This window comes from Trichomonas vaginalis, chromosome IV (assembly GCF_026262505.1).
Source record: "Trichomonas vaginalis G3 chromosome IV, whole genome shotgun sequence".
Classification (NCBI taxonomy): Eukaryota; Parabasalia; order Trichomonadida; family Trichomonadidae; genus Trichomonas; species Trichomonas vaginalis.
Genome location: NC_067206.1, coordinates 30,003,745 through 30,030,405, shown reverse-complemented (window position 1 = coordinate 30,030,405; position 26,661 = coordinate 30,003,745). Strand labels below are relative to the sequence as shown.

General features: G+C 33.6%; 12 protein-coding genes and 2 pseudogenes across 14 annotated transcripts, besides 5 other annotated features; 5 read left to right on the top strand and 9 right to left on the bottom strand.

Moving 5' to 3' along the window:
- Window positions 1-596: 596 nt before the first annotated feature.
- Window positions 597-14,697: a mobile genetic element.
- On the top strand, window positions 1,942-2,414 carry TVAGG3_0193800 (uncharacterized protein; the record flags this gene model as incomplete). Its single annotated transcript, XM_051226076.1, has 1 exon — window positions 1,942-2,414. A coding segment is annotated over one exon (473 nt), but the record flags the coding sequence as incomplete, so codon positions are not given.
- Window positions 2,705-3,345, bottom strand: TVAGG3_0193790 (KilA, N-terminal/APSES-type HTH, DNA-binding family; the record flags this gene model as incomplete). The annotated part of the gene is made up of 1 exon (XM_051226075.1): window positions 2,705-3,345. A coding segment is annotated over one exon (641 nt), but the record flags the coding sequence as incomplete, so codon positions are not given.
- On the bottom strand, window positions 4,402-5,211 carry TVAGG3_0193780 (organellar and viral DNA polymerase type B; the record flags this gene model as incomplete). Its single annotated transcript, XM_051226074.1, has 1 exon — window positions 4,402-5,211. A coding segment is annotated over one exon (810 nt), but the record flags the coding sequence as incomplete, so codon positions are not given.
- On the bottom strand, window positions 5,450-6,002 carry TVAGG3_0193770 (annotated as a pseudogene). The gene has a single exon. A coding segment is annotated over exon 1 (553 nt).
- TVAGG3_0193760 (phage tail repeat-like family) lies at window positions 6,578-7,354 on the bottom strand (the record flags this gene model as incomplete). Its single annotated transcript, XM_051226073.1, has 1 exon — window positions 6,578-7,354. The coding sequence occupies one exon, from the start codon at window positions 7,352-7,354 to the stop codon at window positions 6,578-6,580; it is 777 nt and encodes a 258-aa protein (XP_051111059.1).
- Window positions 8,930-9,552, bottom strand: TVAGG3_0193750 (organellar and viral DNA polymerase type B; the record flags this gene model as incomplete). The annotated part of the gene is made up of 1 exon (XM_051226072.1): window positions 8,930-9,552. A coding segment is annotated over one exon (623 nt), but the record flags the coding sequence as incomplete, so codon positions are not given.
- On the top strand, window positions 9,720-10,334 carry TVAGG3_0193740 (uncharacterized protein; the record flags this gene model as incomplete). The annotated part of the gene is made up of 1 exon (XM_051226071.1): window positions 9,720-10,334. The coding sequence occupies one exon, from the start codon at window positions 9,720-9,722 to the stop codon at window positions 10,332-10,334; it is 615 nt and encodes a 204-aa protein (XP_051111057.1).
- Window positions 10,869-11,263, bottom strand: TVAGG3_0193730 (uncharacterized protein; the record flags this gene model as incomplete). The annotated part of the gene is made up of 1 exon (XM_051226070.1): window positions 10,869-11,263. A coding segment is annotated over one exon (395 nt), but the record flags the coding sequence as incomplete, so codon positions are not given.
- Window positions 11,665-12,518, bottom strand: TVAGG3_0193720 (annotated as a pseudogene). Its single transcript has one exon. A coding segment is annotated over exon 1 (854 nt).
- On the top strand, window positions 13,649-14,173 carry TVAGG3_0193710 (protein of unknown function, DUF4107 family; the record flags this gene model as incomplete). Its single annotated transcript, XM_051226069.1, has 1 exon — window positions 13,649-14,173. The coding sequence occupies one exon, from the start codon at window positions 13,649-13,651 to the stop codon at window positions 14,171-14,173; it is 525 nt and encodes a 174-aa protein (XP_051111055.1).
- Window positions 14,252-14,697: a terminal%2Cinverted (terminal inverted repeat of Maverick-1C transposon ID:TVAGG3_0193700).
- Window positions 14,698-15,469: 772 nt separating this feature from the next.
- On the bottom strand, window positions 15,470-16,767 carry TVAGG3_0193690 (uncharacterized protein; the record flags this gene model as incomplete). Its single annotated transcript, XM_001314845.2, has 1 exon — window positions 15,470-16,767. A coding segment is annotated over one exon (1,298 nt), but the record flags the coding sequence as incomplete, so codon positions are not given.
- Window positions 16,768-17,373: 606 nt separating this feature from the next.
- Window positions 17,374-17,401: a terminal%2Cinverted (terminal inverted repeat of Mariner transposon ID:TVAGG3_0193670).
- Window positions 17,374-18,677: a mobile genetic element.
- TVAGG3_0193680 (Mariner transposase) lies at window positions 17,470-18,597 on the top strand (the record flags this gene model as incomplete). The annotated part of the gene is made up of 1 exon (XM_051226068.1): window positions 17,470-18,597. One exon carries the CDS (start codon window positions 17,470-17,472, stop codon window positions 18,595-18,597), a length of 1,128 nt encoding a protein of 375 aa, XP_051111054.1.
- Window positions 18,650-18,677: a terminal%2Cinverted (terminal inverted repeat of Mariner transposon ID:TVAGG3_0193670).
- A 3,289-nt stretch (window positions 18,678-21,966) lies between these two features.
- On the bottom strand, window positions 21,967-23,850 carry TVAGG3_0193660 (protein ubiquitination; the record flags this gene model as incomplete). The annotated part of the gene is made up of 1 exon (XM_001314847.1): window positions 21,967-23,850. One exon carries the CDS (start codon window positions 23,848-23,850, stop codon window positions 21,967-21,969), a length of 1,884 nt encoding a protein of 627 aa, XP_001314882.1.
- A 1,015-nt stretch (window positions 23,851-24,865) lies between these two features.
- TVAGG3_0193650 (major facilitator superfamily transporter) lies at window positions 24,866-26,137 on the top strand (the record flags this gene model as incomplete). Its single annotated transcript, XM_001314848.1, has 1 exon — window positions 24,866-26,137. One exon carries the CDS (start codon window positions 24,866-24,868, stop codon window positions 26,135-26,137), a length of 1,272 nt encoding a protein of 423 aa, XP_001314883.1.
- Between the last annotated feature and the right edge of the window lie 524 nt (window positions 26,138-26,661).

The following is a 26,661-nucleotide window of genomic DNA, read 5'->3' as shown; positions in this document are numbered from 1 at the left end:
CTTTCACTCACTGACCATCATTCACTCATAAACAGATGTTAAAAGCTTTATGAAAGCCATCCGTACTACACTCAAAGTCAGCAAAGAAAACGTGCTCAGGTATGAATTTACATTAGCTTTATTTACTTCTTTTGACTCTGCTTTCTTCTCAGTTGTACACAATACTTTGGAGCATATGTCAAATCTTTAAATGGTGCAAGGTTCTTTTATATAAGTCAGTCGTATATGTGAAAAGTTCTCCATAAGAAATAGGTTCGAAATATTTGCACCACAATGTTTTCATAACATCCCATAACGGTGTTGTTCTATCATAACGAACTACATATTTATCTTCTCTCTTTGTATAAATCTTCATCTGTTTCTCAATGTTCATCCACCACAAGCTTTGAGAATTTCTTTATAGTTGCGAATGAAATATGTTGTCATTGGTAATCTTTCATTTAGCATGTAGTGGTCTTCAACAAGAAGTAAGTCAATAGTTCGAACAGTTTCACATTCTTTTGGTATGTATCTCTTTATTTCATTATGTCTTGAGTCATTGAAATAACCAATGGTAACATTAAATGCTATACCTGTTGCGTCAGAAATTTCTTGTACTTTACTTTGAGGAAAGTCTCTAACACGAATACTTCTCTCATGTGGTCAATAGTTTCTTCATTTACTCCAGCCTGAATGCAAGCATAAACGAAACAATTGTCCTCTGTCATAAGTATTGCAGTTCTTTTGTTCATCATTGAAGATTTTAGCGTTCAAGATTTATAGGTAATGTGCAAAGATACTTCCATAACTGACTTCTCTTCTTATAAAACTTCTTTTCACCATTATCTTTCCAAAAGCTTTCTATAAGTGCTGGGTTTCCTGTTTGCTTAAGAGCTTCCAAAATGGCTTTCTGGTCATTTGTCAGTGTGCTTTCATCTCTATATGGTCTCTTTTTGGTTTGCCTTTCTTTAATCTGACATCGTTAAGCCTTCATATTCTGTTAAATCATACATCTTTATTTCAGTAAGATTCTTTATGTTTGTCAAGAAGAAGTCATAGTGCATTTCAACAATACCTGCAGCATTTGCTTCTATCTCTGATATAAGTTCTCCTTCAAGAGCTGATGTGTAATGTTCCAATATTATTGAGGTTTAACGTAGAACATTCATACTTTCCACCAAGTTTATAACATACCATCCATCTCTGTTGGGAGTTTATTTTAATTTTCTCTAAGAGTCTCATGAAAACCTTACCGAAATGTTTGTGTAAATAGTCTCTGTTTGGTTCATCTAAAGCTTCGATGTTAAAGTCAATGAGTCTATTGCCTGACTTCACATTTCTCTTCCTATTCTCTTCATCTTTTTTAACCATCTCTCACCTTCTTTTGGTTTGTCGTCAATGGAACGAATGACATCGTTAGCTTTGCGAACTTGTTCTATAGCACTTTTAAACATCTCTCTTCTCTGTTGTTTCAGTGTGTCGTCTCTCTTTCGTGTTTCACCAACGTTTGAGTTCGTAAGTTCAAACATCTCTTGACGAACATCATGCGAAAGAGCTTTACGAGTATGACCAACGTTTGCATTTGTTATGTCAAACATTTCTCTTCTTACTTCATGAGGTACTGAACGTCTATGATATAAGTCAATAGCAACGTCATTTAAAGGAAATGCTCTTGCATGGACTTCGTCCTCGCCGCGTTGCGGCTTTATGAACTCATGAATTCTATCATAACTTATTGCACCATTATAGTCATTGAGGATGTCAGCGAGTGCTTTTTTGTTTGTTGCGTAATGTTTTGCAACATCTATATTAGCTTCTGTAAGAAGTTGTTTTATTTCCGAGTGTTCTAACTTAGACAACTTCCGATACATCTTTAGTAGGAAATAAAAAAAATATTTTTTGAAAAAATAAACTTAGATTTTTTTAAGTTATTTTTCAAAATAATTTAATATTTTTATTTTAATGAAACACATGCAAGATTGCAAGTTCTTTTCATACAATGCTCTCGCTACTGCCATCAAGAATGAGTTCAATAATGCTTCAAATGTTAATGTTATCTTTAACAAGAAGTTTGTGAAAGAATCTAAGTTTGGTCAGTATGTCAGACCATTAGCTATCGTCATTGACCGCAAACGTTATACTTCACAAGAGTTAGCAGTAGTTTTGAAACAAAAGAGTTTCTTCGTGAATGTCAAAGATACCCATTATACTGTCATAAAGAACTCTAATATTGACTTCTTCAGTATTGTTTTAGATTTATCGCAGCAGAAAGAATATAAGAAAGGTGAAACAAATGTGAAATATTATCCTTCATCTCTGAAGACAATAACGAACAAAGATGTTATACAGAAATTCTTACCAAAGGTTGAAGAAGCTTCTATTGACATTGACGAAGGAAGTGAAATGGTTGAAGAAATTGACCTGACGTCATTTAAGCAAAATATATTTTTGGTGAAGAGGTGAGATTTCACCTGTTTTTTCACCTCATTCTCTCTTCGTTAATGTTGTCGTGACTTCTTCGTTAATGTTGTCGTGACTTCATTCTTCCTCTTTGAAGTTATCGAAATATTCTGTTATTTTTTCCTTCAGTAATGGTAAGTCTTCTTTGAAGGTAAGTATTGTGCAACCTTTGATGTCATAGTGTGTTTGAGGAAGAGTATTTTTGACAATTTCCTTTATTTGCTCATTCGGTGTCATTGAAATCGGTAAGTTTTCACGATAGAACCAGTTTCTGTCAGATTTATATATTTTAGCAAGGTCGTAAAAGCTTTTGTTGTTTCTTCTGACTAAATGCAACATAACCATATCTCTGTCTTCTTCATTCTCCAACTCTTCAGTATAAATCATATACTTATAACTCTTTTCCTTTCCTTTTGGTACTGAACGCGGTATTCTTTTCTGTATGCTTTTGTCTTTGGATTCAATGACTTCATCTTTTGCTTGAAGTTTCTTTTCCATCTCTCCACGTTCTGCTTTATATAGTTCATCTAACATCATGAAAATATAACAAGCATAACGAGGTGAAGCCCACATTGCTACAGCGTTTACTAAAAGTCTATGAACATAATAACCTTTCAAACCAGGAGCCAAATTCTTGCGATTTTCGTACGGAATCTCTTCTCTCGGTTTTCCGAGGGAAGCAATCATATGAGGAAATTCTTCTAAAAGTTCTTTTGTCTGTTGGTTTTCAAACCAATGATATGCTTGCTTTGTAGACTGAAGAGCATTCATTATACTTTGCATTTGGTACATGTCATCTTTGACTGAACGAATGAGACGTAACTGTTTGTTATACTGTATGTATTCGTATTCTTCATTTATGGCTTCATGAACGATAGCAGTTGTTGTGTTCTCTAATGTTGTCATTACTGTCTTTACATACAAAATAAAAAAATAAATAAAAATAAAACTAACTTTATTTTTCTGTGTTAAAGAAATGTTAAAAATTCAGGGTTACATATGTGAAAAGAAGTCACGAACAAATGAAGGTCATAAGATTCAGCACATAATTCTGAATTGAATGGTGTGTCATACATGTCAAACCGTCAAGAATTGAAGGAGATACGAGGCTATAAAGATTTTGGATATTTTCTGACACACACCCTGAGGGAAAAGTGACAAAACACGACGATAGAAAAAGTGACAAAATGAGAGAAAGTTGTCCCCCGACCAAAATGCAATCATGTTGAAAAGTGACATTTGTAAAGTTGGACGATAGGATTTCCTGAAAAAATACAAGACTTGTTCTGAAAAAATACAAGACTTGTTCTGAAAAAATACAAGACTTGTTCTGAAAAAATACAAGACTTGTCTTGAATCAGGACAATTGTTCTCAAATTTGAGAACTTTACAAGAAAAACTGACTAAAAAGTGCAAGACTTGTTCTGAATCAGGACAAGATTTGTCTTGAAAAAATACAAGACTTGTTCTGAAAAAATACAAGACTTGTTCTGAAAAAATACAAGACTTGTTCTGAAAAAATACAAGACTTGTCTTGAATCAGGACAAAACTTTACAAAATGTAAACTTTACATAACCGTTTCTATCGTACATGATATTTAGTTGACATTGTAAACTATCTTCATGTAAAGTATGGCGGTTTGAAACCGTCGGGAACCTTCACTTTTTTGACGAACTTTCCGCAGCAATTTTTAAAATTTGTGAAAACTCAACGGTTTGACACGTGCCATATGTCATTTTACTCAGAATTTTGTGCTGAATTCAGCAAAAATAATGTTTATGTTAGCATGTTAGATCTAACACGTTTTCTAACCTCTTTTCTAACATAACTATTTACAAGCGTTTTACATGGTATATGTTGCGATGGTTCATGACTTTAAACAGTTTTGTAGCTTCTATTTCTTCTTTTAGTACATCGAATGTTTTAACAATGCCGAAGGTTTCTTTATATTTCTTCTTGACGTCAGATAGAAGGAAATCGTCAGCAGTTGGATAATTTTTGTTCAGAAATGCTAACATGTCCATTTTATCTTCTGCTGGTTTCTCTACTTCTTTCTTTAAGTCAGCATAGTCGTTTCTCATACGTTCTATCTCTTTGACGGAGTAGTTATATTTCCTCATCGCTGCCTTACATTTTGAACATTGCGGGTTCATTTTTGCGTTATACATTGAAATTTGACCTGCTAAAACAACTAAGGCGTCAATGGTTTTCTTTAACTCAAACATAGCGGGTCTTAGTTGTTCGTTCCATACTTTGCCTCTTCTATCTTTATCTCTTATTTCCCAAACACATTCAGCAACTAATGAAACAAAGTTATCGTAGGTCTTAAATTCTTCAGATTTATATATGTCAGAAACATTCTTATAAACCATGTCGCAATCTTTGTCCATAACTTTATGGTTGCAATGAAAACCAAGGAATTCATAATTTACTTTACGTATGAACTTCTTTATTTCTATTGAGTCAGTTGGTTTCACTTCTATTTCATCGAATTCATGAATAGTGAGCTTTTGTTGTTGGATTTCAGGCAATTTGGGTAAATGGTCAATAATGTCCTGCATGTCATAAAGATATTCTTCATTTTCTTCATCCTGTGCGGTACAGTCTAAATTACTTGTTAAAAGTTCTTGCTTTATCTTCTGGATTTTTGTTTCAAAAGTATATGAAGAAGGAATGAAGCTTTTCATCTCTACTAACATAGATGTTGGATTCATGACTAACGAGTTTGGTGCTGTAGTTTGAATTGTTGTTGTGCCGATTGTTGAAATCATATCTTTACATACAAGATAAAAATTTTTCTTAGAAAAAAATTAGCGTTATTTTTCTTTCATAAGGAAATGTCAAAAATTCATGATTTTCGAGAGTTTTAGACCATGTTAGAAAAGTGGTTAGAAAACGTGTTAGATCTAACATTCTAACATAAACATTATTTTTGGTGTAAATTTATGAAAACATTAATAATTCCATGACTGTTCTCGTTCATGTCTGATTTACATCCAACGAAAAAGTTTAGAAGAACTTTCTTATTCTTTCTGGCATGTTTTTATCTTTCCAGTACTCCCGCTCTAATGGTCCCAGATGTGTTGGCTTCGACTCTCTCAAGTTCTTAGATGGTATAACATCTTCAACGCCTCCTTCATATCTTACTTTATAAGTGTCATCGTTTGTGTTGTAGCCAAGTATTTCAATAACCACTCCTCGCTTTGCTTCGTCAATGGTTTCAGCAAGTTTGCCATTACTACTTTCGACTAATTTATGACGAGGGTAAAACGCTATGGAGTCGTCAGCAGCTTTTATAAGATATCCATTACCTTGCCGTAGAGTCTACGATATAATAATTTCTACTTAACCTTAAAATTTCTTTGTCAACGGTTTGTCGTCAAGAACTACACGAACTTTTTGTACCAGGAATGAGGGTAAATTGTGTTGAATTTCTGATATTTTGTGTTTGGCTTCGTTTCTTTTGTATATACTTTTCTTCTTGTTGTTGTGTCATTGAATTTGGTGTATGTCCTGTTGTAGAATGTGTTGAGGAATTATATACTTCGAGAAAATGTTTCATTGTTTCTTCGGTAAAGTCTCGCTCTTGGTTTAAATCTCTGAGAGTCCTTATGAAGCGGTTTATGATGCCGAGTATGTTATGGTTATGGTCTTCAGTAGTGTAGTGAGTTATGTTATGCTTAATGAGAAAATCTGTGATTTCATTGCTGAGGTATGCACTGTCTTGGGTCTGATGTTAAAGTACTTGGGCTATGTTCTGCTACAAACTTTTGTAAAACTCTTAACACTTCACGAGTTCCTTTATTCCTCATTGGATATGCATATGCTTTACGAGTGTTAACATTTATGAAGATGAGGAATGGTTTATGTCCTCCTTTTCTGCTTTGAATGAGAGTGTCAAATTGGTATGCGTCAGGAGTGTTGGAGTAAATTGGTAAAAAGTAGTCGTAAGGGTTTATTTTTGTTTGATGTACAACATTTTTGTCAAAGAACCTTTTCACTTCAGCTCTGTTAGTAAATCCCAACTCTTTGGCAGCTTCATTGAACTTCTTAAATGACCTCCATGGATGTTGTTCGAATACTTCTTTCAAGCTCATTTATGTAAAGTTAAAGATTTTATTCTAGGGTCAAGCGCGTTCATTGAACGCGGTACCATGCGAATATAGTCACAAATGGTGGCATATAATCTGCACCCGAGCCTGTTGGATTTGTTGTGAAAGTGTGTGAATGATTTCCTGTGGTTCCACAGAAAATACCTGCGCTTGAATCTACTGGGTCGCTTGAAATATCATATCTATGCATTCCCTGTCTATCCGAACCTGCTGCAAGATTTGTATAACCTCTTTTTGTTATTGAATGTGAATGACTACCTGTTGTGTTTGTAGTTCCTGTATGAGTGTGCGGTGGAAGGTTTGCTTCTTTAATTTTCTTCGAACCACCTGTTTGCTTTGAAGAGTTCGCACAGTATAAGAATTTATCTACAATCTGCTCCCACGTACCGAAACCCAGAACTGTTGCTGGATTTATTGAGTTCATTGACGTATAAATAGAGCCTGCAGGATATAATGTTTGAAGTATTTCAGTCTTTAATGTTTGAAGCTCTGTTTTGTCAGCCTTCTTGTCATATAAATCTTGAGCAGTGAATTTAATATTATGTTCATCCTTCATGACATAAACATCTTTACATCTAATGTTTCTCATCGTCGTTATGTCGTCATCCGATGTTAAACCTTGTGGAAAGTTAGGAGGTTTACAATATAATGCATCCCCACCAGTTTCTTCAACCGTTCCTTCAATACTTTCTATAGCAACAGTTGTAAAACTTGTATGTGTATGGTTCTTGTCAGCTTTACTGTCTAACATTGCTGGTAGTTCATGTGTTTCAAAGTTTCTGACATGACCTTCGATATTCATACATTTGTTATTTAAGGAGTTTAGTGTATCTTTTACGCTTGTACTTGGATTCTCTAAAGGTGCACTTGAACCAAGGGTATAGTTCAATATTATGTCGTCTGCTCTAACAGTAGTGAAGGATTTATGTGTATGGTTCTTGTCAGCTTTACTGTCTAATGTAGCTTGAAGTTCATTTATATCGGAGATGTTGTGTTTATGAGATTTCAAAACTTTGTTCATTGCTTCGAGTTCAACTTTGTCAGCTTTACTTTTAATAGCATCTTCAAACGTTATTTTTGACTTAACTCTCAAAGTAAATCTTGGTTCAACTAATACACTCGTTAACATTGAAAGTAGAGGCATAAATTTCACCGGTATAACCAAATGCTTCTGGTGCTTTAGCTACATCATACTGTACAGTACAGCTTATGTCATAAACCTTTAGCACGAATGTATTTATATCTTCTTTCATTAACATTTTTTGTCTCGCTTCATCACTTCGTGTTAAATATCCATGGTAGTCCGTTATAATCTGTTCGTCTGAAGTTATATAATGAAACATGGTTCTTGTGTCCGCTTTACTATTTAATGTAGCTTGAAGTTCATTTATATCGGAGATGTTGTGTTTATGTTCTTTATCTGCTTTTTCGGCTAATTTCTCTTTCTATCTCATTTATTTCAAGTTCATGCCTACCACCACCTCCCGAAGAAGTATTTTTCTTCAGCTCTTGAAGAACGTCCACTTCGCCATCTTTAGTGTCAATAATGAGACTTTGAGTTAAAACCTTTCCTGTCTTAATGGATGTTTGTAAAACTTCTTCTTCACCGTGTTCGGGGTCATGGTCGTCATCATATCTTGTGAAATCAGATATGTTGTCATACATTAACATATCTGTCTCAAAAGTTCTGCTATTTGAAACTGGAACGAAAGATATACAGAACTTTCATCATCTCCTAAAGTCAAGTCTGCTTTCTTAAGTATTTCTTGAATGTATGCAATGAGAACAGAGTACCTTGGAAAATATTCGAACAATATTTCATTAGCTGTTGGTTTTGATGGTTCTTCTGGAGTTTCTGTTGTTTCAGTTCCTTCTGTAGGTTCTGTTGGAGTTTCTGCATCTCTTGACTTCAATGCTCTTGCTCTCAAAGACCTAAATGTTAGAGCACCAGGTTTTACAAAGGACTTTATAAATGCTTTAATAGTTCCTGGTAAGTTATTGTTAGCATTAAGTAAGTTCCTTATGCTTCCATCATGTACGTCCATAGCACTATGTAAAAAATCTATACTTTTCTTGTAGTCAGCAATAGACTGACTGTGATTTTTTAAAGATTTGTCAATACCTTTAAGCCAATCTTCATGCATGTCTGATACTGAGCCAAGAATATCATTTGCTTCCTTTAGTGTATTTTGTGCTTGTCGTAAAGTATCCAATCCCGTACGTGCATTGTTTGCTATACGTCTTACAGTATCTATTTGACTCCTTGTTTCTTGCATCCAACCAGATAAAGTTTTAATAGTATCCGAACCATTTGAAATGAAGTTCAAAGCATTTTTAAACGTCATTTAAAACTTCTTCACCAAGTACCGCCCATATCTTTCCGATTTGGTATTGAAGAACTCCATATGAAGCAGCTGTTAAACCAGTATTTATAAGGTCCCATATCCATGATTTAGCAGTTTTTCCATCCTTTCCATCCTTTCCATCCAAACCGTTTTCGCCTTGAGGTCCTTGTATTCCTTGTATTCCTTGTATTCCTTGTATTCCTTGTGGTCCTTGAGGTCCGGTGTCACCCTTCTCTCCTTTCAGTTCATCTTTATGTTCGTTATAATATTCTAATGTCATAAGGTGTACATCATTACTGCTACCAGCAACGCCGAGAATTTGTTTCTCATTCATGACTAAATTCTTTAGGCATTTAATGTTGTCGTCAAATCGAAAGCTCTTTAACAATTCAATGAGAACATTTAATACTTTCACTAATGAGGCATCTACTGTAGAATTTATATATTGCACCGTTCCATCATTTATGATGGGAACTTTACTTATTGTAATGAATGGGTCATAAGTGTTAAAAGTATCGAAATCAATGACTTTTTTAGTTTTTCCATCGTCAATGACTAAATCATTGCCTTCAATGGTTAAAGTTGAGTTTTCGTTTACTAGTTCATGTGCTCTTCTTGCTTCATTTGTTTCATACGCATATGCAGCAATAGTCATGTTTTAATGAGAATAAAATGTTGTTCTATTTGCAAAGTACAGACCCAAACGAATACGGGACAGTAAAGCTTCAAACAAACTTAGGTCTACAGAATGAAGCACTTGCTTTCAGAGTTGTTGACTTCAATACTATCGCAACTTTTGTCATAACAGATGAAACAGATTTCATGGAGTTTGAAATAGATGACAAAAGAAGTTTTATAACATTTCCTAACAGAGCAGAGTATAGAATAGATAAAATTGCTGGAGTCATAGATACTCTCATAAATGAAGAAACTATTGACAACATAGATGTCGAACTCTCTTCTGAGGGAACATTGAAGTTCAGTAGCAAGAAAGAGTTTAAGATAACACGAATGAGTCATAGAGTACAACTTCTTCTGGGAGCATACCATATGACATTTCCTTTGAAAAGTGTTGACAAAACGATTGAGATGAAATCTGTTCCATACGTATGTTATGGTAATTGTTTGTACGTTGAGTCAAAAATAGCTAATGTCACAGGTATTTCAGGAGTTAATAGTAAAGGTTCAGTAGAATATAAATCCTTCTGTTATGCAGTCAATTCAATGTTCATTCCAAACGTTCCTGTCATAGCAACTCATTTAGGTAAATGGGTTCGCATTAGTCCTCATAATTTGAAAGACATGCAATTCAGACTTGTTGACTTTCAAGGAGAGCCTGTAGAACTGAAGGCACCAGTGCGAATGACTGTTGAAGTTGACTTTTTAGAAAATATTAAATGCAACAGCTTACAAGAGAACTCAGAGCTAAAAATATAAAGTATGAATGTTATGTATTAGGTCATGAACTTTGGTTGTTGCTGTTTGATGAAACAAATGAATTAGTTATGTCAGTCAAGAGAACAGAAAAAGGCGTCAAAGGCGCCGAGCGCAAAGCGCTATATTGTGTTAGTGAAAACTGCACCAAGTCAATAAGATTAGGTTTGCATTATGAAGATGAGTTCGATACTGTTGAAGAAGTTTTTGGATAGATATTACAAATTGCTAACTTGAATTTTTTTTGACTGACGGCGCAAAGCGCCAAGATGGGCTCAAAGAGCCTCCTGACTGCTTTAATTTACTAAAACATATTTCAAGCAAAGCTTATAGTAAGTAGATAGTTTTGTATACTCGTTCGAATATTTATACTTAAACTCAACTCCTGTAGTTCCTGGTGTTTCAATGATGCGGATGTTACCTATTTTCATGAATAGTGGAGTTTGACCACAGCATTCGATTTCAGGGTCGAGATAGTCAATGACACATTGTTTCCCTGTTATTCGTGAGATAACATTTTCAAGGTCCTCCTTTGTTAGAATTATTTGGTTCTTGCTTATAAGATTTGTCAAAAGCTTCTTATCGTCTTTGAGTAAAATTGTTTGGTATAACTGAAGAAGGTAATGGTCTACGTTATCTGAAGGATTTGTTTGAACATTTGTGTAAGGGTTGTCGTTGGCTTCTCTTGAAAGAATTTGGTCCAGTGGTGGATACTCTAACTTAACATCTGATGTAGCGTTAGCGTTTGAAGCTGAGTTTAAATTCACCGACTTAAGTTCTGGTTCTTTTTCTTTCAAACACTCTGAACTATAGTTCTTTATGACAATATTGTTTGTCGTTCGTGAGTCAACATTTGATGTTGGTTCAATTGGAACATTAACGGCACCAGCTAAGATGGATTTGCTTCTCATTTCATATAGAATAAAAACCTTTTATATGTATGAAATGAACAATATACTCGACAAGGGTTTGAATGTAAAGCTAACGAATGAAAATATTGTTGAATTCACTGAGACAGGAGCTGTGTATAAAGATGTAGAACTACTGAACAAAAGAGCTAAGGGAAGAAGCAGGAATATGAACAAAGGGTGGAAGCCTATAAAAATTTATGTCAATGATGGCTCAGGAGGTTCAAACATAAAGTATGCAGAAAGTTATAGAGTTTATGCTCTCAAAGGTGAAAAGCCTTCATTTAAGAACAGCTATTCTAACACATATCCTCAAAAGCTAACGGATGGGGAAGTGGATGATATGAATGACAGCAAAATATTAACAGAAATGGCGACAGAGATGCATGGAATTTGTTTACCATCAGTCAATTGAAGGTTAAACTTTAAAACAATGTTGGTCGTTCCCATGGAATATTTTTGACTTTAATGGTATTAGTCATGATATGAATCTCAAGGTATGAACGAGGAGAGATGAGAGACTTATATGCTTCCCAAATTTCTTCAAAAGGTAATGTTATACCTGACTGTTTCCAAATGAGTTCAATATCATAACGTGAGAAACCTTGAAAGATAACGAAGTCAGTTATGAGACGTTTTATGTTTAAAGCTAAAAACCTCCATGTTTGCATAAGTATTGCTACAGTTAAGTGGTAATGTCTGACTTTAGTAATGATGTTAGCTAATGGTGAGTCAGGCTTTGACACTAAACCTTTTCCGGCGAAGTCGTCACAAACGAGCAGAGTGTTTGAAGGATACTTTTTGAAGGGTATTTTGAAAGTTTTGATAGAATGTAGTTTGTCAGTCGTTTCATATCGTAAACTCCTGAGTATTGACGTAAGTGGTGTTTGTCAATAATTCTTTCCATCTCCTCAGAAGTCTTTTGCATTCCTGACTGTATAAATTCAACGATGGCATAATATTTCCTCTTACGTCGAATATAACGTTGAAGAAATTCAATGAGTTCGCTATCTGGAACTTTAACGACAGAGGCTTGAACTTTTGACATAAATGTTTTCGCTGTTGAGTCCATAGAGTCTGAAGTTGCTGATATAATGATTTGGTCATAATATGAATCTTGACCTAAACGCTCTGTTATGAGTATATGACGAATGAGGTTAAATGTCTTACCTGACCCCATCTTTCCACAATAGAAATAAACACCATTTGAACAGAACTCATAGTCCTTACTGAAAGGAAGAATAAGAGAAGAGTTAAGTTTGTCTGTAGTTTCATTCATGTCTTCATCTACGTCATGTATTAAATGCTTCATTTTATCTCCATTAAAAATGCAAGTCAGAAATATTCAGAACATAGCACCGAGTCTAACTGACAAGAGTATAAAGATATACTATGAACACGTTATGATGAAAACCAACCAAAATTCAAGAAAGTCAGTATACTTATGAATATCCAAGACACTGGGTAGAGTATGTAGGAGGTGAGAAAGCTATTGAAATAAGACAAGTTAGAAGTATTCCAGCAGGAAGGACAATATTATTGAAGAACTTTAATGTTTTGAGATATAATGATGAGACAAAGAAGCAAGATAGTTTTCCTATTGCTGTGTATGTGAACCTAGACACAGGAGATGACATGAAAGTTTTTAACACAAAGCTTCAAACGGTAGTGAGAGAACAACTGACTGCGGAAGGACATCCATTACCTTCAGAAGTTACCATAGCGTATAATTTTGAAACAAATGCAATAGATTTTAAAGTCGTCTCTGCAAAGAAGTCAGGTTTTACATTTAATGAAGCAGATGTATATTCGAATGAAAACTTCAAAGCTATTGCATGGTTAGATAATGACGATTGCTTTAAGAAAATATTTAAATTCAGTGACTCAACGATGTCAATAGATGACCTTCGTGGAATGTTACCATCGACGTTTACAGTAGAAGGTTCAGCAGGATTGCTTACAAGATTGTCAATTGGTGGTATTTGGTCTCGTGAGAACATTGTTATAAAATCCAGTATAAGTGAATTTGCTGAAGAATCTATATTATGTCTTTCAAACTATATGTATTCGCCACCGAAGCATTATAGTATAACAAACTTTGTCAGTAAGTTTAACATAAGACTTGTCGAACCTTCTTCAATGAAAGATGTTGTGCTACCTAAAGATGGAAAGGATGGACTCATTATTGAGATGATTTTAATAGCATATTAAATGAGCTTGTTCTTGAAGGTCATTCATGATGAAATAACTGTTGTAGAAGATGTTAGCAATTGTTCAGACATTTTGAAGCGTATAGATGAGATAAGAAAGAAGTTTATGAATGAGAATGTTTATGTTTCATTGACTTTCTCCAGTAAAGAGAACTTTTATGAGATAATATTGAAGAGAGATGATTTTAATATGGTGTAAATGGTAGCTTGGGCAGCTTTAGGCGCAATGGGAACAAAAGCATTAGCATTTGGAGCAAAAGCACTTGGGGCTTATGACGCAGTAAATAAAATGAGTGGAGGAAGAGTTTCGAAGACATTAGATGCAAATAAAGGAAAGATTGGAGGCTGGGTTGCAAAGAAGTTAAGATTAAATAAAATAGGGCTCATAAATAAAGCATCCAATTTGGTTGCGACTGAGTCAGAAAATGCTTTAGGAAAGGACGATGAGTTTGCAAAACATGCAAAAGACTTTAATGACCAGATGAAAGGTGAAACAATGCATTTAAATAGAGTCGATGGAACTAAAGAAAATGTTTCTTCTCCACCAGTAGTTCTTCCGTATGGTCCCTATGGAATGTATGGAAACCCTTACGAAAGACCATTTGACCCATTGACTGGTGGAAGTAACTGGTATCATTACGGACGAAGAAGAAAGACAGTTAAGCTGGAGACAGACGTGAAGAAAGCAACTAAAAAGAAACCAAGGAAGAGAGTTATAAAGTAATGAATTCACAAGGTTAGAAAACGTGTTAGAAAACGTGTTAGATCTAACATTCTAACATAAACATTATTTTTTCACCTCTGACAACGTTTATTTTTATTTTATTTTTAAGTTTATTTTTATATAAATGACAGAACAAAAGCAACTCATACAAATCAAAACATATAACAAACATACATTTAAACATTTATTCTTCCTTCCTGAGCATAACATGTTCTTTCAAATACATCCGAGACCAGTTGACTTTTCATTGACTGTGTATAAAGATAGAAATAGTTATATCATTAAACCATACGATGACGAAGGTAAGTTATGTAAATTGTACGTTAAGAAGTTAGAGAAAGTTTATGGCTTCAAGTATGACTACAATAGGGTTAACACTGATGATGAAGATATTGAGGAAAATTTATGAGAACATTAGTGAAGTCGTTAGTGAGAACGATAGTGAGAACGTTTATTTTTTACATTAGTGAGTTCGTTAGTGAAGTGAAGTGGGTGGCGGCTTTGTAAATATTTAAGGTTATGTTGAGTAAGGTGGAACGCAGTGCCGCCGTACCCAACATAACCATACTAACTACTGAGTTGTAGCTCTTTCCAGGATCAAGTGATGGTGTTGGAAGCATTGTAGGAGTCTTTGAGGGGCTTGGATGAGGTGTTGGAGTTCTTGGGATTACAGTTGGTTTCGGTGTTTGCGGAGGTGGCGGAATAACCGAGAATCCTAATGTATTAACATTTTCCAATGATGTAACAATTGTTTCTCCTGAAGTTTCACTTAAAACATCCCACCACGTGTATCCACTTGTTACTTTTGTTTCTGTGTATGTCAATGTGCTTGTTTTAGTCTTCGTGTAAGTTGCAACAGGAAGATCTACGTCATTTGTTTTAATGAAAGTCCATTGACTCGTTTCTGTTTCGAGATAAGTCCATTTTGATGTTTTTGTATTATCAGTGAATGAAATGTATGTTTTTGTTGTTGAATTAACACGCGTTGAACTAGATTGAGGAGCTGTTTCTACTTCAGTTGAGATACTTGTGATGACTTTTTCTCCTTTCGTTATATTTGTCGTTGTGTTATAATTAACCATAGTATATGTGTTTTTACTCCAATCAACTATTGTTTCTGTAAATGTTAAACTTGCAATTCCTCTTGTGAAATGAACACTTTGTGTAACTATAGTCTTCACTTCAGTATACGTATATGTTTCCCCTTCAAATGGAATCTTTGTAAAAGTTGACTTATTTGTGTAACTCACTGTGTGAATAATGTTTTCTGTTTTAGGAATCAACAAAGTTGGATTCTTTTGTATTGTTTGCACATTTGTATATGTCCAGGTAGATTTTTGTGTTTCAATCTGAGAAATAGTATAAATATCATCAGATGAGGTCGTAGAAGAAGAAGTTGTTGATGCAGAACTTGTTGTTTTTTCAATGAAAACTTTATTCTTTGTATAAGTTTTTTCATTTGTCATTGTTGTGATCCAACTTGTTGTTGTCTCTGTTTTAGTTGCGTATGTCGTGAAAGTGTCTTTTTCAATGACTTTTGTTGTAATTGTTTTTGTTTCTGTTAATGTATACGTCACAGAATTTCCCAAATTTGTGTAAACTTCTGACTGAGTGTAAGTCAAACTTGAAATCACATCTCCTGATTTTGCTTGCGTTGGCTGATAAATAATTGTGGTAGTTTTTAGATCATCTCCTGTTGTTGTGGTAACTTTGACATTTGTCTCTGAGTAACTATAAGTTTTATCATAAACACTTGTATAAACATAAGTTGTAAATTCTGTACTTGCCATTTCTTTTTCGATTGTTGCCGAATATGAATTATATTCTCCTGAAGGTCCAACAATTGTTTCTGTGTAGAAATCAGTGCTTGTGTATGTGTAAACATATGAATTATTAAACGAAGTATAAGTACTTGTATAAATTGTACTTGATGTTGTAATAATTGTATATATAGACACATTCATTTTTTGCTGTTGGTATTTGACAACATCAGTTAATGTTTCATCAAATGTTTTCGTTTCTGATTTAGTGAATGTCATCAAATCAGTGTTTTCGGAATTAACAGTTGATTTTGTTGTTGTTTCAGCACTTGGCTTCTCTTCGATTGAATAAGAATAAGAAATTGTTTTTCCTGCATTTACATAATATGTTTCGGTATCTTGTAAATTATAGATAACTGTTGAAGTTTCAGAATCAAAGTAAAGAGTTGTTTTCTGATAAGAGTTTACTTTTGTTTCCGTTTCTTTTACAATGTAAGTGTCAGTTCTCTTCAAAAACAATCCATTCAATGTTGAAGTTGGAACTTTTACAATAGTGTTTGTTAATTTTGGCTCTTGTACCATAGTATACACTTCTGTAACAGTTGATGAATAAACAGTAGTTGTAGGAATAAATGTTTGAGTGTTTCCATATGCAACAGTGGAAGTATCAACCTCTTTTTGTGACTTAGACATAAACAAGTTATTATTAATTGTTTTGATTGTAGTTGAAGTGTAGGTTTCAGTTGAAGTGTTAATTTTTGTTTCAATAACTGTTTGCAAATCTGTTTCTTTTTCTATTTTTGTAACAATTTGTGTCACTGTTTTTGTTTTCATATACGTATAATTACCTTCACTGTTAAACGTTGATTTAGAGAGATCACTTTCAGTCCAAATTTGTGTCACAGTGTTGGGATTTGTTCTATACCAAGATGTCAATTTTGGAGCAATTGTTTCTGTTTGTGTGCTTGTTAATGTGGATGTGCTAATTTCTGCTATTAAGTCATTCTTGAAAGAAGGAACGAAAATTGTTGGCAAACTCGTTAAAATCGGAAGCTTAAATTCCAATTCTTTCTTATTAAATACCAATTTTGAAACAGTTGTTGATGATTTGACAAATGTATCAACATCTGTTCCAGTAATATGAGTTATATAGCTAACAGTTGTTGATTGAGTGAAAATAGTTGTATTGACTTGTGTTACACCATTAATATAATTAGTTTCTTTGAAAGTAATCGTTTCTATTCCAAACAAAAGTTTTGTTTTTGTAAATGTATAAGTTCCGTTGTATATTTCAGAATAAATTGTTATTTGGGTCGGAACATTTTGTGCATTTATTTGGGTCGTTGTCACTGAAAATGTTTCTTGTGTTTTTGTTATTGTGTAATATTCTGATTCTGTTGGTGATAATTCCAAAATTGGATTGAATAACTTTGTTTTATATAGGGTGTCCAAAGGTGCGTTTAGCACAGCGCTCTATATGAGACTATTAAAGGAGATATATGCTGATTATAAATATATAATAAAAAATATGAATATATGTATATGATGAGTATGTTGTATTTTGGCGCCATGCCGGGATATAAAATGAATTTTGAGACAAGAGGCGGTTTCGCGGGAAATTTTGGCGGGATTTTTTTCATTTTTTTAATGAATCATAAAGAAAACATCCTCGCTCTTGCAAAAAAATGCAAAGACTGTAAAAAAATCTACGAGACATCGGTAAAATGCTTCGGTATGGATGCTCCTAGCTATTCCACTGTAACGTATCATGTTAGGATGTATCACTTCATGAACAAAAAGGCGCCCATCATAAAAATTGACAAAAAATCGCCGGATCAAAGAAAAATCAAAGCAATTCTTCAAGCGCTAGATGAAGACCCAAGAGCATCACTCAGAAGGATAGAGGAGATGACAAAGATACCACGTACAACAGTCAGTTATTATATGCACAATTATTTGAACTACAAACTAGCGTATACACGTTGGGTTCCGCACAACCTTAATTCAGTTCAAAAAAAATCTAGAGTCCAATCTTCGAAAGAGCTCCTCTCTATATTGGGTGCGTATCAATCCAAGAAGTTTCGCTTTTTAGTAACAGGGGACGAGTCTTGGTTTCAATATGCAACAGAAGCCAAAATCATGTGGATCCCGAAGGATGAAAATCCGCAAACATTCCCGAAGAAAAAAATTGACACACCAATGATTATGTTGTCGGTTTTTTGGGGCGTGAATGACATCATCGCAATTGATATTCTTCAAAAACCTAATACGATGAATGCTCAGTATCTAATTGACAATGTTCTTACTCAAATTATCAATTCTGATGAGTTTGAGAAATCCAAACAACAAAAACAAAAGTTTGCAATTCATTTTGATAATTCAAGAGTTCACAAAAGTCATAAGGTAATGAATTACTTGGTGGAAAACAATGTCAAAGTTGTTCCAAACCCAATTTATTCACCTGATATTGCACCCTCTGACTTTTATTTATTCGGCACGCTAAAAAAGAGAGCTGAAGGACGCGAATTCGCGAGTCCAGATGATCTTGAAAATTTTGTAAGAGAGCAATTTGAGCAATTTTCTCATGATGATTTAAAGCGTGTATTTCAAGCCTGGATCGATCGCTGCGAACGCGTGATTGAATCCAATGGTGATTATATTTAAATAAACTTTATATATATGTAACTTGTTTATTTCTATTCGCAGTATTCAGGTTTGTGCTAAACACACCTTTGGACACCCTATATTTTGTTTCTGTTAAAGTATTCGTTTTGGTTTCAAATTCCGTTTGAATTGGAATGTAACTAATAATTACTTGTGATTCAGAAACAAAGGAATAAGTCTGCGTAAGGGTTGTTGAAGCAGTATAAGTATAAACACCAGAAACAAATGAAGAACAAAATGTTTCTGTAGGAACATAAGCCAAAATAAACGTATCAGTGTCATATGACATGTATCCTGAAAAGTAACTTTGACCTGATGTTTTGACGACTGTTTCTGTTAAAGAAACTGTCGAAACTTCTTTATACAAATCAACAGGGGGTTTAAGTTTGGAAATGACTTCTGTGAATGGTTTTTGTATTTCACTAATTGGAACTAACGAAAACCCATTTTCTGCAACTTTTTCTATTTTTTCTATCAAAGAAACAATGAAATTACCACTAGTTATCGATGTGTAAGTGGAAACAGTTATCTTTCTTTCAATAACAGTGCTCGTGTAAGTTAAAACTGATGTATCGACCATCGTCAACTCTGGCTTATTTTTCTGTGCAATTTCATTGAAATCATTATCATTTATTGAACTAAGGTATTTGCCGATATTACTAAAGAAATCAACAACTGGGATAATTGGACCTGGAATTAATGGATTTTCTTTGACTTTATTATAAAGTTCACTGAGGAATTTATCTTTTTTATATGTCAATGTTTGTGAACTGAGGTATGTTAGGAATGTTTGAGTATTGCTGTTAGGCAATAGTTCTGTAACTGTAATGGAATATCCAGAACTTGTTTTTGTCCACTCTGATAACATTTTTGAAATTAATCCTCCCCTGACAAAGGAGTATGTTGATGCCTGCGAGTAAGTGTGGACTTCGACGTTTGTGATCGTTTCTCCTGATGTGGACTTATAGACAGGGAAAATAAGAGTTGTAGTGGTTTCATTACTGTATTGAGTTACTGAGTACGTGTATGTTTCGCTTTGTGCAAAAGTTACGGTGTTTTCATGGGTTGTTAAACAATTTGTAATCGCTTTAACCAAAATACTTGTTGGAGTTGTTCCAACAATTGTCTCAACCGATGCATATGATACAGACATGTAATTTGTGCTTATCAATGAGAATGTTGAAGAAATCGTTTCAGTTAACATCGGATTTACTGTTGGAATTGGTGTTTCTCCCTGTATTGGCTTCGAAAATGTTGCAAATGGAGTTCTTGCAGGTGATTGTGGCGGAACTGTCCCTGTAGGAGTGGTTTGAGCTGTTGAATGAGGAGTGGTGTGCGGAGTATTGAGCGGAGTTGGAGTGGCTGTTGGGGCAATAGACCTTGTTTTAGAATTTACTTCTAATTTGTCGTTCTTTGGACTCTGAATGACGTAAGATGAAGTCGTTTGGAATGGAAGTTTAGTAATTGCCGTTGCAACATAAGTATAAGCGGTCGGCGACAGAATTTGTGAGGTTGTACTATCTTGGCCCTCGTTAACTTGGCTGGCATTGTTGAAATTAATTTGCCTGATTATTGGATCTTCTCCAGAACAGCCATTTATACCACCATTGAGTGTTTCATAGACTTGTTCTGTATATCGGGTTGGATCTCCTATGTGGACCCAGTTATTTCCGTTGAAATTTACAAATCTTGTGGAATATGAGTTAAATTTAACTTCTCCTTGCATCATTATATCAAATCCTGCAACTTTTGATGAATCTACATGAAATTTCCCGTCATATCCATTAAACATTTGGCTAGAAGCGAAACAACACTCTTGCGTGATTAAATTATGCGGCTGAGCGGAAGAAATGAATGAAATTCCAGCGCAACCATGACCAATAATTCCATTTCTTAAGTTATTTTGATAATTTACAAGTTTATTCCCTTCTGTATAAGGGATAAGTTGTAAACCTGCAGAGTTCTTAAGAAAGAAGCAGTTAAAGAAGGAGGCGTTTGCATTGCAAATATCAACAGCACCTCCCTGGGTGCCCGCAACGTTCAATTTATATACATTATTTTCAAAATATGTATCTGACTCTAAAGAAATGGAAATTGCACCACCAAACTGTCCAGCTTGGTTATGTATAAACTGAGAACCAAAAATAAAAAGTGTTACATCTCCAATGTTTTCTTTTTCTTTTGATGAATCTTTACCTTGGAAATAGATAGCTCCTCCATAATGTTGAGCACTGTTGTCACTGAAATTGGATGGCTTTTCTGAGTTTATTAATATACAAGAGCGAATAGAAGCAATCGATCCACCTACTAATGCTTTGTTCGAAATAAATGTAGATTCAAAGATTGTGGTTAAGGATTCTGATAAAAATACAGCTCCACCATAATGAGTAAATCGATTTTGGGTGAGGGCAGTATTATCTATAAAAATTGCCTTTCGTATTGTTAATGAACAAGTAAAATATTGAAAGCTCTTGCTTGTCTCTGCTTGAATTACTGTGTCTTGGATTGAAGAATCGATTAATTTGTTGTCAAAAATATCAACTGAGTATAAATCCGATGGATTTTTATGGAAAGCTGGTGCTTGCTCCAGACTGAGTTGAATGTTTTTACTATAATTTGGAATTCGATCTTTTGTGGATGAGCAGAAAAAGCTAAAAAGGTTATCAGCATTGAAATGAATTTTGAAAGGATTTTCAAATTTCCAGATTAAGATAAATTATATTGATTATGCATATCATATCAATGTAAATAAATTTTGAGAATTCCCTGAAAAAAAATATGCATTAATAAATTCAAATACTTTAGTTGGATACCAATCTTGTATCATTTTTTATGAAACATTTTTCAGAAGTTTATTTTATTTTGGTCTAATGCAATTTTGCAAAATTTTGCATTTTTGATGTGTTAAAAGATAATTAATCTATACGTTGATATAAACAAATTTGTAAACTATTCAATTTCTCTCCTATGTTTTCAAATAAAGTTAAATGTTATTTACTCATATTTTTGGTTATGTGATAATTTTATTTTTCACGAAAATTTTATATGAATTGCAAATTTTTTAGAATTAATTTCCGAAGCAGGCGCAAGATAATATACATAATTTAAATTTTACTTCAAAACTATTTGAGGTCACAAATTTTTCATAAATAAATCAGATCTATGAAATTGAATGAAATTAATGGTATCTATGATTGCACTATATGCAAGCGCATCCAACTCATAGCTACAATATCATGCCTTTTTATTTCATATATCATTTTAATTGAAATTATTTATTTTCAGTCGAGATTTTTCATCTCGTATTCTTTTAAAACGAATTTAAACAATTAAGATCTAATATAAAATTTGAAATGACAATAATAATATCTAATTAATTTCATTAAGGATATTCTCTATTTCAGTGTATTTCCTCCTTTTTGCAAGATCTAATGCAGCTTGGATTTCTTCTATGTCGTCTTTGAAGAAACCAAGCTTAGCAATCTTACGAACAAAATTTGTCAATTTAAATGAAACAGCTAAGTTTAAGACAGACTTGTTGTTTCCTGTTTTGATTTTGATATCTGCCCCATGTTCAAGTAGATAAATTGCACTTTCTTCGTTTTTGTTTTTCACAGAATAAATTAAAGCAGAGATATTTGAATTATCGATTTCATTAATGTTAGCACCCTTAGATAACAAAAATGAAACAATTTCAACAGAGCTGTTTGTTGCCGCATACATAAGAGGTGTCTTTCCAAGTTCATCTTTGATATTGATGTTGCAATTTTCGTATATGCTAAGCAGTTTAACAATATCAAATTTGCTTTTCTTAATAGCATGAATAAGAGGAATTTCTTTATGTGGAGTGTTAACATCACACCCATTATCAACAAGAATTTGACATCCTTCAAGATTATTATTTCTAATACAAACAAATATTTCGCTTTCACCTTTGCTGTTGATATTGCTTGGATCGGCACCTTTAGAAAGTAACAGTTTAGCTGCTTCATATTGTTTTCCTAGTAATGCATAGCTTAGTGGTATATAACCATCATTATTCTTTAAATTGACATCACAACCATGATCAAGAAGTAATTCAATTGCTTCATTATTCCCAAGAAATGAAGCTTTGTCAATGATATTCATGCCTGACTGATCAAACAAACCAAAGTTGTATTTATTATAATCAAGTAACATCTTAAGCAAATAAAGTTTCTGCTGCTGTAAAGAGAGCATCAAAGCTGTATCTCCGTGAGAATTCTGTGAATTAATATCAGCACCATTTTCTATAAGTACCTGTATTGCATCTTTTGAATAAATTGGACTTCGAACTGCATAGTGAAGTGCAGACTGTCCAGAAAAATCTTTGATATTTACATTTGCTCCATGAGATATTAAATATCTTGATAACTCAATTTGATTCGTAAATATTGATTTAATCAAAGGATATTCATCTTTTTGAGATTTCAAATTGATATCATCACCATTCAAAATAAAGAAAATTGCAGCGCGAGTGTTGTAATAAGAAATTACATCAGACAACTCTGGTCTATGAGAAGTGAAGTTCTGTAGCATGAAATCAGCAATATCATTGAAGTGGAACTGAAGAGATGCAATGAAACCTCCAATGAATGTAGATCCTTTTTGCTGGCATAAACGAACAATCTCCAAATTTCCGCCTCGAATCGCATAATTTGCAGTCATGTCGTCAACAACATTACCATTCAACAAAAGGAATTTAAAGCAATTGATTGATCCATTTCTTGCTGCTAGGCCAATTAAAGGTGTAGCATTGATTGGAGCAGTGAAATCAAAATCAGGATTTTCAGCAGACAAATTGACCAAAAAATCGACATCATCCCAAACTAAAGCATAGTTTAGTGTTCCTTTTTTGAAGATGCCAATAAATTCTTCTTCATCGATTGGATCCATTCCAGGAGGAAGTGATATTTTCCCTCTGCTGTGAAGTATCTGAACAAGTTGGGTACTGAGAGGTTGTTGGTCGTAATGATGATAAAAACCAATAATTAGATCAGCATAAAAAGAAAGCATTTTATATCTTCTTTGGGAAATGTAGTCAATTAAGCTGACAATATATCCGTCTCGTGATGGATATTTTTGAAGAAAATTATTAATAACTTCAATTAGTTCTTCTTTTTGATCTATATTTGCAGCCCAGAGCTTATCTTCAAGATCTACTATATCTTCTAACTCAGCAGGAACAGTAATATCAGTGATTTGCTGGATTGGTCTATTTTCATCAATCAACATAAGTTTTTGTCACTTTTCACAGGACAGATTTTAATTTCATGAGATAAATATATAACACACATCTTCTGAGTCAAGTTTTTCAAAAACAGTGATAAATTCTCCCTAACGAAGGTGGTAATTTTTAGAATTTTTACAATTCAAATGTAACTGCTCTAAAATTTATTGACATTGGAAGATCATTATTCTAATATACGTATACCACATGTTATTATGCAAAATTTGGTCAAACCAGTAAATAGCATCAATCAGGTTCAATTATCTTTATTGTATGATCGAACTGATGAACATCGCATTGATTATTCATAGGTATGAAGATAAAAGACATTATTTTGATTTTCACATAGATTTTTAATTGCAGTTAATTTATTCTTTGGTTTTCGAATCTCATATCATAACATTTATTTTGTTAACAGCTTTCCTGTTCTTATTTCCTTCCGTTTAATAATATTCAAATTTGCGAAAACAATTTCTTTGAGATTTCTATTCAAATCAAATTTTATAGGCAAATTATTCTTAGATAATTATTGGTGATTAATTAGAATATCAAATCAAGCTTTCTGAATCGGTAAGAATATGAAAGATCAGAATTATCAGGAATTTCACAATTTCATTCATTTCATTTTAGTCTTTACGATTCAGAACAAAAAAATTCAGAAAGCATCAAATTTAATTTGAATTGTTTTGCAAAATATAAGATGAGAGTTTGATCGTCTTTTAATCAAGCTCCAATTTATTCCAAATATAATATTGAGAATGAATTTTCAATGCGAAAATCTGATAAAAATAAATCATTCAAATATAAAAAAGTTTCCGGCATCTTTATCAAAACGCATATTCCTTTTTAATTAATATTGATCAAATTTTTATTATTTATCAGAAACATTGATTTGAAGAAGTTGCAATGCAGCACGACCGATCTTTCAAAATCAAAAGAATATGTTTCTTCTTAATTCTCTTCTTCATCTATGGATTGGTGTCTTTCCATAGGAATTGCCCAACAATTGTTGTCGAAAATATGGCAAACGATTGGAATTGTCAAACAGCAGATTTGGTTTTATTCAGCTCTATATTCTTCTACTCTTATGGCATTATGCAAATCTTTGCAGGCCTCTTAAGTGACATTATGGAACCAGCATTTTTAATCGGAGGCTCGCAATTAATTTGTGCTGTTGGCTCAATTATATGCGGCTTAGCTACAAAACCAGCTTATGGTACTATTGGAAGATTACTTGTTGGTTTAGGCTGCGGCCCTGTTTATGTCCCAATTTGCCGCTGCATGGCAAACTGGTTTGATCTGAAATGGTATCCCACACTTTCTGGTGTCTTAATTGTCATTGGTGGTCTTGGCGGTTTACTTGCCTCTCGCCCACTACAGATGTTAACTTCAGCTTTAGGCTGGAAGAATACTTTTCATCTCTTCGGAGGAATCACAGGTGTCCTTTCCATTCTTTGCATCATCATTGTTAGAGGAAATCCTACAACTCTTGGTTATAAGCCAGTAAATCTCGAAACTTCTGATACAACTAGTGATGAAACTCTTAAGATGAAACTCGTTCAGCTGAAAGATAATATACTTGTCATTCTTAAGAAACCAGGGTACTTTCTGATTTCATTTTATTCTCTATTGGCCAACGGACCATACTACAATACAGCTGCTCTTTGGGGAAAACAGATTATCCGCGATGTTTTCAATTACTCTGCAATGGATGCTTCTAATGCTTTGATCACAAATTCTCTTGGTGTCATTTTCGCTGCTATTATACTTCCATTTACCTCTGATCACCTTCATTCTCGTAAATGGGTTCTCTTTGCCATTAGCGTTCTTGGTGGAGCAGTGCATCTTTGGGCATTTATTGCTGGTGAAAAACTCCAGAAATGGGCTGTTTATACAATTTTTGCTATCATTGGCTTCACGACTTTGCCGGCTACATCAGTGTGCTACCCACTTCTTAGAGAATACTTCCATGTTTCTGTTGCAGGCTCTGCTATTGGTTGTGCAAACTTCGTCGCTTTCATTTTCAGCGGCCTTTACCAATCTTTGTCGTCTGCTATCGTTAAGTCTTACGGAGAGAGGGCTCCTAACGTTTATACAGTTAAGGGATTTAAGCTGGGATTTTGGATGCTTGGTATGATTTATATGTTTGTAGGTGGCTTAGTTGCTGCAATCTTGAAAGATTCCGAGTTCATCTCAACTAAAAAGAGAGTTAACTTGGAATTGCAAAAGTCATTGCTTGGAGAAACAAGTGATATCCAATCTATGGATGAGATGGGAACAAAAATTATATAAATTTTTGATTTTATAAAATTAAAGTTAAGTATCTGAACATTAGAATTGCATTTTTGTGTGAAAAAGGAAATTACTATAAAATTGTAAGGCTATTTATCATTAATTTCATCGTTGAATCCAGTCATAAATAAATCAGATTTCGGAATTGAAAATAAGCCTTCTACTGTAGAAGGATAAAATATTAGAATGAAGCAACCATTAGAGGAGTTTATTTTTGAAATATTGTTTTAATTTTTAATATTCGAAAATTTGATCTAGATTTATGAATTATATAAAATATTCGATAATTATTTTTTGAACTATCAGATTGTGAAATTTTGTTAACCAAATTTGAAAGGAAGTTGAAATTTATCACTCGAAATCTTTTAATTGTTTCTATATTATACAGATTTTTAAACCCAATAATAATCTCTCCATTCAAAAAATTAAAAATCTCTCAAAATATTAAATTTAATTTTTCCCTTTTAAAAATACTATATATTACAGGATAATAGTTGATATAAAAAACGGTTAATAGATTTTGG